Here is a 20,101-nt window from a genome sequence, read left to right on the forward strand (position 1 = left end):
ACTAACTGACACACTATAGTAACTGACCAGAACAGACTAACCTTCTAACTGACAGACGATAGTAACTGACCAGGAGGAACAGACTAACCTTCTAACTGACAGACAATAGTAACTGACCAGAACAGACTAACCTTCTAACTGACAGACGATAGTAACTGACCAGAACAGACTAACCTTCTAACTGACAGACGATAGTAACTGACCAGAACAGACTAACCTTCTAACTGACAGACTATAGTAACTGACCAGAACAGACTAACCTTCTAACTGACAGACTATAGTAACTGACCAGAACAGACTAACCTTCTAACTGACAGACTATAGTAACTGACCAGGAGGAACAGACTAATCTTCTAACTGACAGACGATAGTAACTGACCAGAACAGACTAACCTTCTAACTGACAGACTATAGTAACTGACCAGAACAGACTAACCTTCTAACTGACAGACTATAGTAACTGACCAGAACAGACTAACCTTCTAACTGACAGACTATAGTAACTGACCAGAACAGACTAACCTTCTAACTGACAGACTATAGTAACTGACCAGGAGGAACAGACTAACCTTCTAACTGACAGACTATAGTAACTGACCAGAACAGACTAACCTTCTAACTGGCAGACTATAGTAACTGACCAGGAGGAACAGACTAACCTTCTAACTGACAGACTATAGTAACTGACCAGAACAGACTAACCTTCTAACTGGCAGACTATAGTAACTGACCAGGAGGAACAGACTAACCTTCTAACTGACAGACTATAGTAACTGACCAGAACAGACTAACCATCTAACTGGCAGACTATAGTAACTGACCAGGAGGAACAGACTAACCTTCTAACTGACAGACTATAGTAACTGACCAGGAGGAACAGACTAACCTTCTAACTGACAGACTATAGTAACTGACCAGAACAGACTAACCATCTAACTGGCAGACTATAGTAACTGACCAGGAGGAACAGACTAACCTTCTAACTGACAGACTATTACAGAGGGCAGCCAAATCATGAGCCTGTTTTTATTAAACGTAGAGAAAACATACTCCTACTCTGCCATTCAGGACGCTGAAGAGGTCAAGCAGGGTGTTTGTCTGCAACCCCTGACCTCATCTCCCCAGTCTGTAGTGTTCAGGCCTGACCTTTGACCTTGGATGCCTTTGGTCCTTTGAGTTCAAATGCAGACCGTGACCCTGTCATTGAACTCCCAGAGGGGAGGGGGAGGGGAAGGGGGGCAGAGAGGGGGGAGGGGAATTCCACCATCGTCTTTTGTTGTGCCCCCGCTCTCATTTCCACAAGGAGTGGTGGGCTAGAGTGAGGTGGGGGTCCAGATATCATAGTGGTGGGCTAGAGTGAGGTGGGGGTCCAGATATCATAGAGTGGTGGGCTAGAGTGAGGTGGGGGTCCAGATATCATAGAGTGGTGGGCTAGAGTGAGGTGGGGGTCCAGATATCATAGAGTGGTGGGCTAGAGTGAGGTGGGGGGTCCAGATATCATAGAGTGGTGGGCTAGAGTGAGGTGGGGGTCCAGATATCATAGAGTGGTGGGCTAGAGTGAGGTGGGGGTCCAGATATCATAGAGTGGTGGGCTAGAGTGAGGTGGGGGTCCAGATATCACAGAATCCTTCAGTGTTTAAGGAACACTAAAACAAATGGAATGTTTTTTTTTATAGACTGTGTATCTTCTCATTACATCTAAATATATTGGTAATGAGGATATATGAGCCCCAACCTCATACAGACACACAGACAGTAGACATTCAGTGAGGGAAAAAAGTATTTGATCTCCTGCTGATTTTGTACGTTTGCCCACTGACAAAGAAATGATCAGTCTATAATTTTAATGGTAGGTTTATTTGAACAGTGAGAGACAGAATAACAACAAAAATATCCAGAAAAACGCATGTCAAAAATGTTATCAATTGATTTGCATTTTAATGAGGGAAATAAGTATTTGACCCCCTCTCAATCAGAAAGATTTCTGGCTCCCAGGTGTCTTTTATACAGGTAACGAGCTGAGTTCGGAGCACACTCTTAAAGGGAGTGCTCCTAATCTCAGTTTGCTACCTGTATAAAAGACACCTGTCCACAGAAGCAATCAATCAATCAGATTCCAAACTCTCCACCATGGCCAAGACCAAAGAGCTCTCCAAGGATGTCAGGGACAAGATTGTAGACCTACACAAGGCTGGAATGGGCTACAAGACCATCGCCAAGCAGCTTGGTGAGAAGGTGACAACAGTTGGTGCGATTATTCGCAAATGGAAGAAACACAAAAGAACTGTCAATCTCCCTCGGCCTGGGGCTCCATGCAAGATCTCACCTCGTGGGGTTGCAATGATCATGAGAACGGTGAGGAATCAGCCCAGAACTACACGGGAGGATCTTGTCAATGATCTCAAGGCAGCTGGGACCATAGTCACCAAGAAAACAATTGGTAACACACTACGCCGTGAAGGACTGAAATCCTGCAGCGTCCGCAATGTCCCCCTGCTCAAGAAAGCACATATACAGGCCCGCCTGAAGTTTGCCAATGAACATCTGAATGATTCAGAGGAGAACTGGGTGAAAGTGTTGTGGTCAGATTAGACCAAAATGGAGCTCTTTGGCATCAACTCAACTCGCCATGTTTGGAGGAGGAGGAATGCTGCCTATGACCCCAAGAACACCATCCCCACCGTCAAACATGGAGGTGGAAACATTATGCTTTGGGGGTGTTTTTCTGCTAAGGGGACAGGACAACTTTACCGCATCAAAGAGACGATGGACGGGCCATGTACCGTCAAATCTTGGGTGAGAACCTCCTTCCCTCAGCCAGGGCATTGAAAATGGGTCGTGGATGGGTATTCCAGCATGACAATGACCCAAAACACACGGCCAAGGCAACAAAGGAGTGGGTCAAGAAGAAGCACATTAAGGTCCTGAAGTGGCCTAGCCAGTCTCCAGACCTTAATCCCATAGAAAATCTGTGGAGGGAGCTGAAGGTTCGAGTTGCCAAACGTCAGGCTCGAAACCTTAAGGACTTGGAGAAGATCTGCAAAGAGGAGTGGGACAAAATCCCTCCTGAGATGTGTGCAAACCTGGTGGCCAACTACAAGAAACGTCTGACCTCTGTGATTGCCAACAAGGGTTTTGCCACCAAGTACTAAGTCAAGTTTTGCAGAGGGGTCAAATACTTATTTCCCTCATTAAAATGCAAATCAATTTATAACATTTTTGACATGCGTTTTTCTGGATTTTGTTGTTGTTATTCTGTCTCTCACTGTTCAAATAAACCTACCATTAAAATGATAGACTGATCATGTCTTTGTCAGTGGGCAAACGTACAAAATCAGCAGGGGATCAAATACTTTTTTCCCTCACTGTAGCTATAAGCATCCAGCCCACTGTTCTGTATCGCATCCAGCATAGCATCCTAACAGCACCTAGATAGAGCCGCAATATCCAGTCAGTCCCACGCACCACCGGGAACCAAACGCCCCGCAAAAGTTTCATTAGCATAATTAACTTCCATCAGTCAAGGCCTTCTCACTTTCATATCTCCCAGCATCTCCAGAGAGTCTGTGGGAGCTGCACTGTTAAAGCATTGGGCTGCTTAGATTAACACCAGTCCATTCGTTCCCCATTACTGTAATATGTCCTGGTATGGGGTCCCAATGAGATTTCTGCTGAAGTGACAGTGAGTTATTTCCCCATAGCCAATCCTGGGCATTTCTGGGGAAAGAAAATAAGTGACCAGAGGAGATAGCACAGTTGTTCTAAACAATCCCATTTATGCATTATGGGTCGGGCATGGGCTCCCCATAACATGATGCAGCTACCACTATGCTTGAAAATATAGAGTGGTACTCAGTAATGTGTTGTGTTGGATTTTAATAACTAAATGCTCAAAGTGATATTCAATGTCTGTTTTTTTTTAGATACCCTTCTTTGCGAGGCATTGTAAAACCTCCCTGGTCTTTGTGGTTGAATCTGTGTTTGAAATTCACTGCTTGACTGAGGGACCTTACAGATAATTGTGTGTGTGGGGTACAGAGATGAGGTAGTCATTCAAAAATTAATTACGTGATATGTTAAGCAATTTTACTCCTGAAATGTAGGCTTGCCATACCAAAGGGGCTGAATTCTTATTGACAAGACATTTCAGCTTTTCATTTTGGGGTATTTTGTGTAGACCAGTGACAAGATTCGACTTTTTCCACATTTTGTTTTTTTCTCATCAATCTACACACAATACCCCATAATGACAAAGCAAAAACAGGTTTTTATACTTTTTTGCTAGTCTCCCAGTCCGCTGCAGAAAAACATCCCCACAACATGATGCTGCCACAACCATGCTTGACCGTAGGGATGGTGCCAGGTTTCCTCCAGACGTGACGCTTGGCATTCAGGCCAAAGACTTCAATCTTAGTTTCATCAGACCAGAAAATCTTGTTTCTCATGATCTGAGAGTCTTTAGGTGCCTTTTGGCAAACTCCAAGCGGGCTGTCATGTGCATTTTACTGAGGAGTGGCTTCTGTCTGGCCACTCTACCATAAAGGCCTGATTGGTGGAGAACTGCAGAGATGGTTGTCCTTCTGGAAGGTTCTCCCATCTCCACAAAGGAACTCTAGAGCTCTGTCAGAGTGACCATCGGGTTCTTGGTCACCTCCCTGACCAAGGCCCTTCTCCCCCGATTGCTCAGTTTGGCCGGGCGGCCAGCGCTAGGAAGTGTCTTGGTGGTTCCAAACTTCTTCCATTTAAGAATGATGGAGGCCAATGTGTTTTTTGGGACCTTCAATGCTGCAGAAATATTTTGGTACCCTTCCCCAGATCTGTGCTTCGACACAATCCTGTCTCGGAGCTGTACGGACAATTCCCATGACCTCATGGCTTGGTTTTTGCTCTGACATGCACTGTCAACTGTGGGACCTTATATAGACAGGTGTGTGCCTTTCCAAATCATGTCCAATCAATTGAATTTACCACAGGTGGACTCCAATCAAGTTGTAGAAACATCTCAAGGATGATCAATGGAAACAGGATGCACTGGAGCTCAATTGAGTCTCATAGCAAAGGGTCTGACTACTTATGTTACTAAGGTATTTCTGTTTTTTCATAAATTTACAAAAAATAAAAAATGTTTTCGCTTTGTCATTCCAGGGTATTGTGTATTGCTGAGGATTTGTATTTATTTAATCCATTTTAGAATAAGGCTGTAACGTAACAAAATGTGGAAAAAGTCAAGGGGTCTGAATACTTTCCCATCTCCTCTGTTCTCTATTGCAGAAGACAGGAGATAACATTTTCCCTGACACCCAAAAGTACTTGTTACATTTAGAATGCTCAGGCAGGACACCAATTTGGTCCATATACGCACCTATCAATATAACGCAGTCATCCCTACTGCCTCTGACCTGGTGGACTCACTAAACACAAATACTGCATTTGTACATGATGTGAGTGTGGGAGTGTGCCCATCTGTCTGTAAAAAAATGAATACAAAACTTTTAAAAATCATGGCGTCTGATTTGCTTAATATCAGGAATTTGATGTATAGCATTTACTTAAGTATCACAATTCAATGGTTTTCCACCGCTGAACTTAAGTACATTTTAAACCAGATACTTTTACTCAAGTAGTATTGTACTGGCTACTTTAGTCATTTTCTATGAAGGTATCTTTACTTTTACTCATGTATGACGATTCAGTCGTTTTTCCACCACTGACCCGGTGTAGTTTTATGACCGGTAATACACACATCCCTCTACATGTTTTTATTGGATGACTCTCTTTCCTTAATCACTGTGTGTCAGTTGGACTGGCCAAGGGATCCAACAGGAGGCAATAAGATACACAAGGGCTAAAACTAAACAATATGTACACAGCTTCACTCATAGGTGAATTATAAGGAGCGAATAGCGAGAAGCAGTTGATTTTCAAAAGAGATGTAACATGTTGTGTAGATGGTGGTAATGTGTGTTCCTTCACTCTCTGTCTATCCCTTATTCTAAACTGCTGTTCTCCTAACACTTCCTATTGGCTGCTTATCACACACACACACCTCTGTGAACTCAAGCTAGCACAATGCTGACCCCATGTGGCCATTTATGGGACTGCAGTGGGAAAACATGCATTTTGTTCATATAATCAATGATAATCCATAAATATGATAATCAAAGTATACTTTATTATCCAAAAACAGAAGACGTTCCAACATAAATGAAAATAGAAATGTCAAATTTGTTAGAAGTAAATTGTGTGATATTTTCCACAAGCCACAATTTCCTGGATAAAAAAAACACCAAGTGCACACAGTGCAAAATTGTTAACATAGACCATGAACATCTGAAACACCAAACCTGGGAGTATTTACAGAACATTAACTCACATAAAAAATAAAATTAAAAGTCAGTAAGGGAGGCTGCAATGCTTTGTGGATGCTGTAGTCTCTACTTTGTGGGTGCTGTAGTCTCTACTCACAGATCAGTGTCTCTTTGTCCTGTAACATCCTAATCAGCCGTGGTTCTGCTGTGGAATGAGACAGTGGAATGTGGGACAACAGGTCTCAGAACAGTCAGTCAGTCCTCAAAGCAGACAGAGACACAGGTCTCAGAACAGTCAGTCAGTCCTCTGAGCAGACAGACACCCAGGCATGGAGGCCAGAGGCAGTCAGTTGGCTGTCAGTTGGATGTCAGTTGGCCATGTGATGATGAAGACAAGGTGTCTTCTTTACAGAAACAGAGATGGTCCAAAACCCCACCAAGGTCTAAGATCATCATCCTGGCCCAAATATGATGGGGGAGACGCACTGGATACAGACTGAGGAGAGAAACCTGAGAATAAAAATGAACAGTCAGTTGGAATAGAGTGCTTTTTGTGGGGTTAAGACAGCAGCTAGCTCCATAATCATGCTTGATAATAATCAACACAAAGTTCAGGACAGACAGAGATCGCTACATTCAGAGGAGACCGTCACACAATTGTATTTCCGTGTGTGAATAGCTTAATCATACAACACTAACCAGAATGAGAAACAGATGGTGCACTTCTGGTTCAACGTCAGAAAGAGCACGCAGTACATCTTAGACACCATCACCATCAATCACCATGTCTCAATGGTCTACGCTTTTCTGTTGTCCAACAGCATTGAAACCCTGTGTGTTGGAATCTCAGTTGTTATTTTGTTTTGGTAGAAATAAGCTGTTGGTTCACTACAGTCCAAGCTAAGACAATGACAGCGACTAACCTGCAGATATCTCATCCCCGGTGTTGGAAAGGCGGTGGCATCTACTGCTCCTGGCCTGGACCCATGGGTTGTAGAGATGGTGCATTCATCCAACTCCACCTGGGAGAACATTTATTTTGTTAGTAAAATAATTTAGATCAAAGACATATGAACAGACAGACAATTAGAGAGAGAGAGACGGAGAGAGAGAGAGAGACCCTAACCGTTAACCTGCAGTAATGTTGCAGTATGCCTGCATCATCATGTCTGAATGGTCTTCTGCTGTCTGTTGTCTAATATTAGTGGAACCCTGTAAGTAAAACCAAGCCTCTATCATTTATATATAAATATGTTTTGATAAAGTAGCTTATTGTATTATACGTAACATAATAACTGGGACTAGCCTTCTGATATGTCAGCGCCTGAGTTTGAATGGTCAGGTGGGCCCATTCCCCAAACTCCATCTGAAACATGTGCAAACTAAAAAGAGCACAGTCAGAGATTGCTACATTGAGAGGGGACAGTTATAGAGGTTACGACGAGAGACAGAGAGAGAATTAAAAACATTTTTTTAGGTCGAGGTCTTCTATTGTGAGCAGTGGACACAAGACTGAGATGACCACTCAGATGATCGTATTGCTGCTCAGGAGATGCTGCATACATTCTTCATGTCACTGGGATTGTTTACCTGTAGTGGAAGACAACACAATCTTAGAATAAGACTGCACTTTCAGACTCTGTTTAAGGGTGTGTAGTGCGTTTATATATAATGTCTCTCAAACCTGACAGGTATTGAGGTATTTTATTGTGAGCAGTAGGAGCAGAACCAGTGGTGTAAAGTACTTCAGTAAAAATACTTTGAAGTACTACTTAAGTAGTTTTTTGGGGTATCTGTACTTTACTATTTATATTTTTGACAACTTTTACTTCACTACATTCCTAAAGACAATAATGTACTTTTTACTCCATACATTTTCCCTTACACCCAAAAGTACTCCTGTTACATTTTGACAGGAAAATGGTCCAATTCACACACTTATCAAGAGAAACATCCCTGGTCATCCCTACTGCCTCTGATCTGGCGGACTCACTAAACACAAATGCTTCATTTGTAAATTCATGTCTGAGTGTTGGAGTGTGCCCCTGGCTATAAGTACATTTAAAAAACACAAGAAAATGGTGCCGTCTGGTTTGCATAATACAAGGAATTTGAAATTATTTATCCTTTTACTTTTGCCACTTAAGTATATTTTAGCAATTCCATTTACTTTTGATACTTAAGTATATTTAAAACCAAATACTTTTAGACTTTTACTCAATTAGTATTTTAATGGGTGACTTTCACTTTTACTTGAGTCATTTTCTATTAAGGTATCTTTGCTTTTACTCAAGTATGACATTTGAGTACTTTTTCCACCACTGAGCAGAACCCCAGCAGTCCTCAGATGACCGACCTCAGAGGAAACTGAATACAGATTCTTTCACCTGTAGAGGGAGTAGAGCCGGGACCATAAACCTGAAAATTATCCACACCAACCATACCGATTACTTATCGCAGACATTACTAGAGAAATGTGATGTTATAAATGAAATAAGTTTGCTAATATAAGTGATTGTTAATGGGAGAATTGATGGCTACAACTATCAAACTATTAGAAGTAATTTAAAGGATAATAAATAAATAAACTGTGGTGCACATTATTCTTATAGACGTATTGTTCTCGCATAAATTCAGGCAATTTATCGTGATATCTTTTTTTTGTCCAGCTCTAAAAAGGGAGACAACACATTACAAAACAACAGCTACTGCACCCCTGTGTGTTCTAAACTCACTGTTATGTGTGAAATAAAATGTCTCGTTAAAAAGTGATCAGAAGTTACTTACCTTTTTTGTTCCACAGCAGGTGAGCGATTACAGCATCCAATGTAAACAGAGAGTTGCACTTGTACCACAGTGGGAGTGCCCATTCACCAAGGACAGTTCTCCTTTATGGTTATTTCCAAAACGTCAGTGGTAAACTTGAACAATTTTGAAGTATCGTCTTCGGGAAAAACCACACCAAAAAAGGAAAAAGAAAAAACAAGGTCTTTTGTTTATTTATTTTTCCTTATGATGACTGTCATTTCTCACTGATTTGGTGTCCTATAGAGTAGATGTGTGAGCTTTGGCTCTCTCCCAAGGATCGACTGCCATGGGGAAAATTCACAATTCAAGTCCATCAAAATAAAAATTGGGGCGTTCATCACTTGAAAATGTCTCACAGGATTTTTCTGTCCAATTCCTGTAATGACTTCACAAGGTCCTGCTTCTTAACAGAAAACCTGATATCCATAGGAGTGATAAGGGCTTTGAAGGAAGCCAAGGGTCGTCTTGCCCAGTTCACCTTAACCACTTCCTTTCCCAACTAAAATGATTTTGATAGACAAATACAACAAAATAAAATCAACAAAAAAAGGCCTAAATGGGTCAAGTAGATAGACTCTCTCAAGACACGGTTGTTTCTCCTCTATCCTGTAATCTGGTTAGCATCACGGATGGGTTTGACCATTGTGAATTGTGCTGAATATGGCCTAAGTCAATACTGGAGGCAGCTCATAGTCCAAATTCTTAAAAAGGGTTGCTGGTATGAAGTTTAAATAAAGTAAAAGCATGAGTTGCTTCACATTCCCATCTACACATTGTACAATGTATACATCTCAGTCATTGCTGATACATTTGTCTAGAAGATTCAAAAGATAAATCTGTTTTGAACTCGGATGAAATCTTAAGCCTAGTATGTCAAACTGAAATGTTATTTATCAGACTAAACAAACTTTTTTTCCCATTTAGTCATAATACAAATAGATCTGTGGTCTGGATAAGAGCGTCTGCTAAATTACGTAAATGTAAAGTAAATGTCTTAATTTCACTAAAATCTCATGTTTTTCTCTGTTCTCTTCATTACTGGATGTGTACTGGCTTTGCGAGGGCTACTTTTCTATATTATCTGCCGCCCTTTTCATGTTAATCCATCTCAACAGTAACTTCAGCAGGTAGGCAACATTTTTGTTTTCTGGGTGCATAGCTCGTCATTGGCTCTGCATCCCTAACCACACCTGTGGCGCACTTTGAAACCCTGCCCACAACATTCTCAGCCACTTTCACCATCATTTTGGAAGGTTTGTCGGGCAATGTCTCAGTTGTGTCTGCTTTTCGTTTCAGACTGGGGGCTTTGACTTCTTCAGAGGTATTGTTTTTTTTGAGATAAATGATCTCAAATTTGTCACAAGTTCTTCAAAGCTAAGTTTTATGCCAGCAACTGAATTGTTGAGAAGCCCTTTCTCATTTCTCATACAAAGGACATATTTCCGGAACTGAAGTTGGCAGATAACTGCAGAATACCTCTCATCTTCATCTAATAAGGCCAACTGTTCATCCATATCATTCTCTTTCTCCCACAAACCGCCACACTTCTCTAACTCTCTGATCAAATCATGTTTCATCATGGCATAGTGTCCACCTGGATGGTGTTGTTCATGCACCATAGCTTTCTGTTTATCTACAACAAGTCTTTTCAGCAGGACTCTCACTTTGCCCCGTTGGGCTGATTGTTGAGGTCTGACCTGTAGGGCTGATTGTTGAGGTCTGACCTGTAGGGCTGATTGTTGAGGTCTGACCTGTAGGGCTGATTGTTGAGGTCTGACCTGTAGGGCTGATTGTTGAGGTCTGACCTGTAGGGCTGATTGTTGAGGTCTGACCTGTAGGGCTGATTGTTGAGGTGTGACCTGTAGGGCTGATTGTTGAGGTCTGACCTGTAGGGCTGATTGTTGAGGTCTGACCTGTAGGGCTGATTGTTGAGGTCTGACCTGTAGGGCTGATTGTTGAGGTCTGGCTACTTCATTCTCAAGCCCGGAATCCATCTCTGACTTCACCGTCATTCCCTCAATGTTCTGATCAGTACGTTTCGGTTGCTCCTCAGTGGCAGCATGTCCAGGCTTCACAACTGCTTTAGTGCGGTTGCCTTTCACATTCTGGACACTTGAGCACTCCATTGCCAAAACGTTTTGTTGCTTAACTGCATGCTGAAATGCTTTCAGCACTGACATTCTTTTTTCTCTGTCCAAAGACTGAAGCCAATCCCAGGTGCGACTCCCCTTGAACATGACCATGGCCTCTAGGGTGATGCCAATGGCTCCTGATTTAGCCCTTTGTAGATGCTCCAAGAGGCCAACATCTCTTTGCAGGCTGGCATCTTTCTTTGGCATTGACCTCAGCTTCACTCTCAGCTCATCTGTTGGCAGAACATACCTGCAATGGTCAGGATTACTAGACAGCATCTTGCCACATACTCTCAGACAACTAGCAAGTAGTAATTCAACGATCTGAACTGTCAACTCATAAAAGTCTGTGTCTGTCCACATGGTAAGCCTGTCAAACACAAGGTCCTTGGGTACCTCAATGTCATCAAACAAGCGTACATTTACTTCAACAACGTCTCTTCCATCTTCCTGCCATTCCTTGAGCTTGGTAACAAGGGTTTGGTATCGTGCTTCCATCTTCAATATGTTTCCCTTCAAAGTCAAGGCTCTCCAGAGAGGATAAATGATTATCTTAGAAATTAGACCCAGAGCTCTGAATCCAGCCTTGAACTGTGGAACCTCCAAATCAACAGCAACTCCTTTGATCAAACTACTGTCCACTATGTAATCACTGGTAAACTCCACCAAATCATCATGGATGCTGTACACCCCTGCAGCATTATGACAGAGTGTGTCAAGTCTATTTCCTCTGAATGGAACCAAAGGAACCTCGTCAAATTCTCCTTTGCCGGTCAAAAAGGTTTTGAATTTCACAAACCTGTCATCATTTGCACGCCCTTTGGCTTGGACAGCATCACACACAGATCTCACCAAGCGCACTGTTCCAGACTCCAATTCTGTTGTCCCAAAGCTTGAGGAGCATCTAACTTCCTTATCTCCAAAAATCTGCTTTTCCCACAGTAGAAGAGTTGTTTTTGCCTGGTGAGCTAAGCCGTCAATCAAATGTAGGCCACAGAACAGCTCATTCACAAGGGACAGCATTACCTTTTCAGCATCACTATAGGCATGATATTGCTCAACCATGTGTGGCAAAATCTCTGATCTGTATTCAGTTAAGATTTGCTTGAATTTCCTCTCTGGGTCAGCCGGGTCACCAACACATATAATCAGTTTAGTAAAGATCTTCCTCTGGTCCACTTCATCACTCATGACTACATCCAGGATCATTTTCCTAAACATGTCTACTTGGCTGTCTTCTGGTTCAGAGGCTTGCTCTGTGAGCTCAGAGTGATGATCAGATTCCTCCTGTGGGTATATGTCAGCAGGTACCTTTATCTGTCTAAACTTTGATTTTTCATCAGTGCACTGTGTGACATTACATTTTCTTAGCTTTTTCATCAGTGCACTGTGTGACTTTGTAGAGATGGCATGCTGACGATATAGGCCTGCCCTTGTGGGTATTTCTGGGACTGACTTCATTGACCAGGGTTCTTTGACCTGACAAGTCGTCTGAGGCTTTGGAAACGTTTTGGCTGGTTCCTCTTTCTCATTGGCTGCCATCTTGGCAGTTTTTTCCTCTTTCCTTTTCTTTACATCCAATTGCCTTCTTTCTGAAATTTCTTTCAAACTTTGATACTTTGACACAAGTGATGCATTAGGCCGAGTAGTTCCCTTAGCAGCTGTTTTTTGGCAGGGTTTTTGTACTGGACTGGTGAACGTGAAGGGTTCGTTTAGGAGTTTCTCTTTCATATCTTTCAGTTTTGGTAAGCGCTTTAGTCTGTTCCCAATATTTTCAGAGCGTAGCAATTTTTCGTTTTCCAAGTCAAGATGGAAATAGTGTTTTATGACACTAACAACAATCTCCTTAGATGACGCACATACTTCATTGGCAAAATCATGAATTTCAAGCATTACACCCGTAGTCAGTGAATACAAATAAAGTTAATTTTTACTGCCAGTTTTGATTTCACATCAAGGTCTAGACCTATTCTCCCGCAGTAGGGGTATGGGTTATTCACGGTTCTCTCCATTGTAGACGACAAATGGGATTGTTCCAAGCCTCTTACAGCACCCTGCATTTCAGGGTGAAGATCAGACTCATTGTTAATGGAGACGACATTGAGTCCATTTGTCTGGCCTGGCGTTGCCATTTCGTCCATGTACAGTGTTTCTTCAGTTCCATTGCAGGGTGCATCCTCCTTTATCTGTGGCAGAGATTTGGGGTGAAAATCAGGCTCATCCTTTGTACAGATGTCTGTCGGCTCATTCTTCTGGCAAGGCATTGCCTTTTCACCGGTGTACAGTGTTGCAACGGTCTCAGAGTTTGTCTCCGCCTTGATATGCCGAAGAGGTAGGCCTAGATCAGACTCAACCTTTATGTCAATCTCAGTACCTCCATTCTTATGGACAGGTGTTGCCATTTTATCTGCCCCCTTTGTGACAGCAGTCTCACTAAAAATGGGTTCCTCCTTGACCTGCCCAAAAGATTTGGGATGAGGATCAGACTCATCTTTAAAGCAGACATCAGTAGGTCCTTTCTCTTTGCCAAGTGCTGCCGTTTCAACAGAGCACGACGTGACATCCATCTGATTAGGAATGGTTTCACTGGCATTCTGAAGAGTAACGTGCCCGTCATGATAAAACCAAGTCATTAAAAAGTTGTTCATGACCTCGTGAGCCTTCTGAAATTTGATGGCATTCTCTTCCTCCCTAGCCATCTGATATTTACTTTGCCTAACTCGCTTGTTTCTCTCCAATTGCTTTTGTTGAGCAAGTTTCTGTCTCAATGTCTTTGATGAGTCCTTGTCTTGGGAAGCCTTTGCCAGTAAAGTTGCTTCAGAAATCGGTTTCGCTTTCTTCCGAAGATCAGGTAGTGTGAACACTTCAAGTGTGTACTTTCTATTGTTACATTTCTTCTTGATTGGCTTTAATCTCCCTGTAACAGCACTGACAAATTTCCAGCGTTGCTCACTTTGCAAACCGAGATCAAAGTTGTGTTCTAGAATATCAAACACAACATACTGGAAAGCTGTTGTTATCTTGCTGGCAAAGTTATGAATCTCAAACATAACGCCGTTAGTCAGAAACTTCAAGTGAAGTTTTTCTTTTGATCTCCCGTTGAGGTCTAGACCTATTTTCATGCAGTTTGGGTATAGATCCCTAAACTTTATGTGACTCACAGGACATGGTTTCTTGACGGGGGGCACATGCTTTTTACTTTGAGCAGGAGGATTGTTCAATGTTTTACAATTGGGTGGCAGGAAGACATATTGCTGCTGCACAGAAGCAGAGGTGGTCGCTGTAGTAGGGGTGGTTAGCCCAGGGAGGATGACAGTACTTTGGCTTGGAAGAAAACTTCCGTAAGACAATTGCCGATCAGTTGGCGACAGTGTTTGAGATTGGCTACAACCCTGTGTGGATGGGTTTGTTTTCCCTTCTACAGAGCCACTACTTGATGGATTTGATAGGATAAAGAACTGTTTTCCTCCTATGTTCAATGTTTGTAGTAGAGGTATACCAGTAAGTAGTTTATTTGGCTGAGAGCATGAGGGAGTATTTTGCGTTTTTGAACCACTAATGTTTCCACCCTCTCCATGTGATTGTAGAATGGCTGCAATTTCATCAAGGTTAACAGGCGTTGTTTGATGTACATTCTGTAATCCAGGGTTTATGTTTGGCAGATGAACAACATCTACAATTTCCCTACCCTGAACACCAGTAGATGGAACATCTTTCACCTTGATATAATTACTTTCTTTTTCCAATGTAGGTGAGGAAACAGGGCAGTGTGGGTCGTTTACATATTGTGTCACTGTGAAATTTGGTTCATTTGTTGATTCTGTGGTAATCTCCCATTCACTTGCTACTGCTGTTCCTAACCAACCTGGCGTCTGCCCTCGAGGTTCATGAGGATCTGTTGCATATGGGTGATCTAGATGTTGGCCTACCTGGGATAAAGACCCTGGGAAATGACCAAACATCTCATCTAGCAGTACATCTATTACATCCTTCTCACAACAAAGCCAATCGCTGACTAGTGTTGATAAGGTTAAAGGAAAGGAAAAGTACAGTAAGTACCCCTAAACATTTCCACTAAACTAAACTTTTAAGACACACTGAGCTTAAGTCCAGAGGGTAGCTAGAGGGAAATGGTGAATAATATGCCTCAATGGATCATATTTAAAGACCACTTAGATTCTAGATCTAATTACCAGCTAAGCAAACTCCCTAAAACCCAGTTGAGGTGAATGGTAGATAAATGTATTAGCTAATGAGTTTTAAAGTCATCTGATTTTGTACTGTAGGCTATAGCTAACGTTAGCCAAGTTAGGTCTACAACCAAAGAAGCGCTCATTTACTCACTTCTATCTATAAACATGAAAGCCAAACAGGTTAGTTAACAAACAACACAAACCAATTTTATAAAACGTGCTTGACTTCACTAAATGAAGTTAGCTCGCTGGCTAGTTCCTTCTAACGTTAGCAAAAACGAACAGAAATTGAATAATGTGTCCCTGAACAAAGGGGCGGCGGGGTCAAAATCAAAAGTAACAGTCAGTATCTGGTGTGGCCACCAGCTGCATTAAGTACTGCAGTGCATTTCCTCCTCATGGACTGCACCAGATTTGCCAGTTCTTGCTGTGAGATGTTACCCCACTCTTCCACCAAGGCACCTACAAGTTCCTGGACATTTCTGGGGGGAATGGCCCTAACCCTCACCCTCCGATCCAACAGGTCCCAGACGTGCTCAATGGGATTGAGATCCGGGCTCTTCTCTGGCCATGGCAGAACACTGACATTCCTGTCTTGCAGGAAATCACGCACAGAACGAGCAGTATGGCTGGTGGCATCGTCATGCTGGAGGGTCGTGTCAGGATGATCCTGCAGGAAGGGTACCACATGAGGGAGGAGGATGTCTTCCCTGTAACGCACAGTGTTGAGATTGCCTACGATGACAACAAGCTCAGTCCGATGATGCTGTGACACACCGCCCCAAACCATGACGGACCCTCCACCTCCCCTGGTGAGACAAAACTGCGACTCGTCAGTGAAGAGCACTTTTTGCCAGTCCTGTCTGGTCCAGCGACGGTGGGTTTGTGCCCATAGGCGACGTTGTTGCCGGTGATGTCTGGTGAGGACCTGCCTTACAACAGACCTACAAGCCCTCAGTCCAGCCTCTCTCAGCCTATTGCGGACAGTCTGAGCACTGATGGAGGGATTGTGCGTTCCTGGTGTAACTCGGGCAGTTGTTGTTGCCATCCTGTACTTGTCCCGCAGGTGTGATGTTCGGATGTACCGATCCTGTGCAGGTGTTGTTACACGTGGTCTGCCACTGCGAGGACGATCAGCGGTCTGTCCTGTCTCCTTGTAGCGCTGTCTTAGGCGTCTCACAGTACGGACACTGCAATTTAATGCCCTGGCCACATCTGCAGTCCTCATGCCTCCTTGCAGCATGCCTAAGGCACGTTCACGCAGATGAGCAGGGACCCTGGGCATCTTTCTTTTGGCGTTTTTCAGAGTCAGTAGAAAGGCCTCTTTAGTGTCCTAAATGTTCATAACTGTGACCTTAATTACCTACCGTCTGTAAGCTGTTAGTGTCTTAACGACCGTTCCACGGGTGTATGTTCATTAATTGTTTATGGTTCATTGAAACAGTGTTTAAACCCTTTATAATGAAGATATGTGAAGTTATTTGGATTTTTAAGAATGATCTTCGAAAGACAGGGTCCTGAAAAAGGGACGTTTCTTTTTTAGCTGAGTTTAGTTATCTAGCTAACTAGCTAGCGTACCTTTGTGCAAAGAAGTAGCCTTGACTTCCACCTCGTTTTAGAAAACACTCAAACTTGGTGAATCTGCTCCGTTGTCCACAAATTGATCTGTTCTCCAAACGCTTTCCGTGCATATTTGGAATCAATCCATGAATGTCGAGGGGCTGCGGCATATTTATTACAGAAACTTGTAGAAATTGTGTCGTTTTCAAGAATCGGACCGTGGACCGGATTCAATGACGTGCTTTTCGTGCACCATTGCAGCTTGTTTTGATTGGTCCATATTCTTCTTCTTTCGAGTTTTACAGAAGTACAGTGTCTCACTTTTAAATTCCATTACCGCCACTTGTCGTCCTGGTAGTTCTCAGGCGGAAATTATAGTGTGTTCTATTTCACTTCACTCTCTTGAGGTAGAGGCAGACAGTGCCATATAATAGAGATTCTAGTAGCTAACCCGATTTCCTGAAAACCTAGCAAACGTTAGCTACCTAGTTCGCTAACGTTTGCTTTATTACCTGGGTTAGTAATGCAAATAGAAATTAAACAAACAATGTGTGGGTCAATTGCGAGAGGACGAGGAGAAAGAGCTCAGCCTCAGACAGTATATGCTCAGTCTTTGTTGATGCTTAATCCGTTGTTGATATTCGGGGTAAAATGACTGGTCTCAAGATAAAAGATAATTTGCCTTTATTAAACTCGATCATTTTCCATCAATGGATGTCGTTTGAACTTGTTTGACTGCTATGATTAAGCAATAAGGCACGAGAGAGTATGGTATATGGCCAATTTACCACAGCTAAGGGCTGTTCTTAAGCATGACCCAAAGCACATTACCTGGATACAGCTGTTAGCCATGGTATATTGGCCATACACCATAAACCCCCAGGGTGCCATATTGCTATTATAAACTGGTTACCAACATAATTAGAACAGTAACAATACTTGTTTTGTCATACCCGTGGTATACGGCTTTCAGCCAATCAGAGATCAAGGTTCAAACCCCATTTATAATTAAGCAATAAGGCCCGAGGGGGTGTGGTATATGGGCAATGTACCAAGGCTAAGGGCTGTTCTTAAGCACGACGCAACGCAGAGTGCCTGGAAACAGCCCTTAGCTGTGGTATATTGGCAAAATACCACAAGCACCCAAGGTGCCTTATTGCTATTATAAACTGGTTACCAACATAATTAGAGCAGTAAAAATACATGTTTTGTCATAACCGTGGTATACGGTCTAATATACCATGGCTTTCAGCCAATCAGCATTCAGGGCTCGAACCACCCAGTTTATAATTGTAAATAAATCCCTTTTGCTCATGTGCATAACTATAGATAAATCCAACAGGAGAGTTTGAGTGATGAAAGTTGGACAGATGATCTCATGCTCTGAGCAAGAAACACTTGGATGAACTTAAAAAAACGACTGTTAGGCTCTTTTCTGGCAATTGTGTGGTTATTGTGTGCCAGATGTTAAGACTACACACAGTTATAAATGGGCCATTTACGAGCTTGAGTTGCCATTTCAATATGCATAGGTTACAGACTAAAATCTGTGTTTATGATTGTAATTCAACTTTGCCATGGTTTGCTTAGCTAGATGCAGGCAACCCCTAACAGGACAAAATCTCATTTCAGATAGCCTACAGTAGCCATAGCAAGATGTAGGCAAAACGTAAACTGAACGATTTGGCAGCTTGCTTAGTTCAAATTGACAGACTAATTTATTCACCATGATTTCGAGGTAAGAAGGGCTTGTTTCCCAATAGCCTGCTGGAATAGGTTACTGAGGAAGGGGTCGTAATTTCAACCACTGAATTAAATATTAATAATATGTATGTGAACAGAATATGCTTGTCAACAACTGCTAGTTTTTTAATTTTTTTTATTTACCTGTAGCCTAATCTGATTGACTGTTACCTTAATCTAATGCGTTCTAACAACTGATCCGCAATTGCGATAGAACTTTGATAACTTCCCATTGAATTAACTAAACATGGCCATTAATAATTGCATAATAACACAAGGCTACAACAACAATAAACGTAATAAATCCGTTTGCCAGGCCCAGGTAGGCTACACAAGTGACACAAATTGATTTGCAATGACTCTAGTGATGTCGTCATTTGTAACATATTTATTGTATAAAATGGTTACCTACAATGGCATATAAATTAATAGGCTACTTGATGGCCAACAGGTGCAAATTTATCATTATCCACATTTAATGTCAGTTTCATTTGAGGACTTCTCCATTTCAGATTTCTACTCGCGCAGCCCCCGAGACCCAATAACTGAGCATGAGTAAAACACGTAACTTGATACCGTTTCCAGTGCTTTATTTCCATTATGTCTTGATGTTCATCAGTTCTAGCGTGTTAATATGTTTTATCGAAAAAAGGGTTGGAAAAAAATAGGTGTCTCCATAATGACAATCTAAATAGCCTACCTACTCATTGTAAAAAATTGTCACGACGTGCACGCGTGCTTCTCTGGCTCCCCTCACTCACGTGACTCAGCTGCCGGCTGCAAGTGCTCTCTCAACACAAACACACACACACACATACACGCACACACACACACACAGCCCTCCTGCCCTCCACAACCCACCACTCACTCAGCAAAAGCCTGCCTCACTGCCTGAGAGTCAGTAGCAGCAGGTCACATCGTTTTCAAAGTATTTATTAGTATTTATTTTATTTAACCTTTATTTTCTAAGGTAGTCATACTGAGACCAAGGTATTTTTACAGATGAGCCCTGAATTACAAACATTACAGAACATACACACATCAACACATAAATACAAAATGCAAGCAGAAAGAAAAACACGGTCCTAAAAAACAAACACATTCATCAGTAATAAGATCCTCAATCAGCTTTCTGAATTGCCCTAGAGGCGCCAAAACATCACATTTAAGAACATTTTGAATATTTCATGCACCTTATTTGTGGAACAAACTAAAAGCTGATTTAGCCAACTCAGTAGAGACCAAAGGAATTTCCAGAGTTAGCCATCCCTGAGACCGGGTGTGGTAATTTGTACGTCTAAAGTTTAGTAATGATGTTAGGTAAACTGGGACTTTTTATAAAATGGCTTTATAAATG

General features: G+C 42.2%; 1 protein-coding gene across 6 annotated transcripts; it reads right to left on the bottom strand.

Moving 5' to 3' along the window:
* Nucleotides 1-6,150: 6,150 nt before the first annotated feature.
* Nucleotides 6,151-17,244, bottom strand: LOC121548221. 6 transcript variants are annotated; one of them, XR_006658946.1, is made up of 5 exons: nt 17,020-17,244; nt 9,096-9,252; nt 7,232-7,898; nt 7,008-7,139; nt 6,151-6,818 (listed from the first exon to the last, which is right to left on the bottom strand). XR_006658946.1 is itself a non-coding variant. In XM_045216176.1 (5 exons), the coding sequence occupies exon 1, from the start codon at nt 13,139-13,141 to the stop codon at nt 10,409-10,411; it is 2,733 nt and encodes a 910-aa protein (XP_045072111.1). In that variant the 5' UTR covers nt 13,142-15,795; the 3' UTR covers nt 6,151-6,818; nt 7,008-7,139; nt 7,232-7,330; nt 7,442-7,898; nt 9,096-10,408. The 6 variants fall into 6 exon arrangements, 5 of the variants coding, with proteins under 5 accessions (XP_045072111.1, XP_041715557.2, XP_045072110.1 ...); XM_045216176.1 differs by lacking the exon at nt 17,020-17,244 and having other exon boundaries at nt 7,232-7,330; nt 7,442-7,898; nt 9,096-15,795; XM_041859623.2 differs by lacking the exon at nt 17,020-17,244 and having other exon boundaries at nt 7,232-7,330; nt 9,096-15,795.
* Between the last annotated feature and the right edge of the window lie 2,857 nt (nt 17,245-20,101).

Source organism: Coregonus clupeaformis, unplaced genomic scaffold (assembly GCF_020615455.1).
Source record: "Coregonus clupeaformis isolate EN_2021a unplaced genomic scaffold, ASM2061545v1 scaf0626, whole genome shotgun sequence".
NCBI lineage: Eukaryota > Metazoa > Chordata > Actinopteri > Salmoniformes > Salmonidae > Coregonus > Coregonus clupeaformis.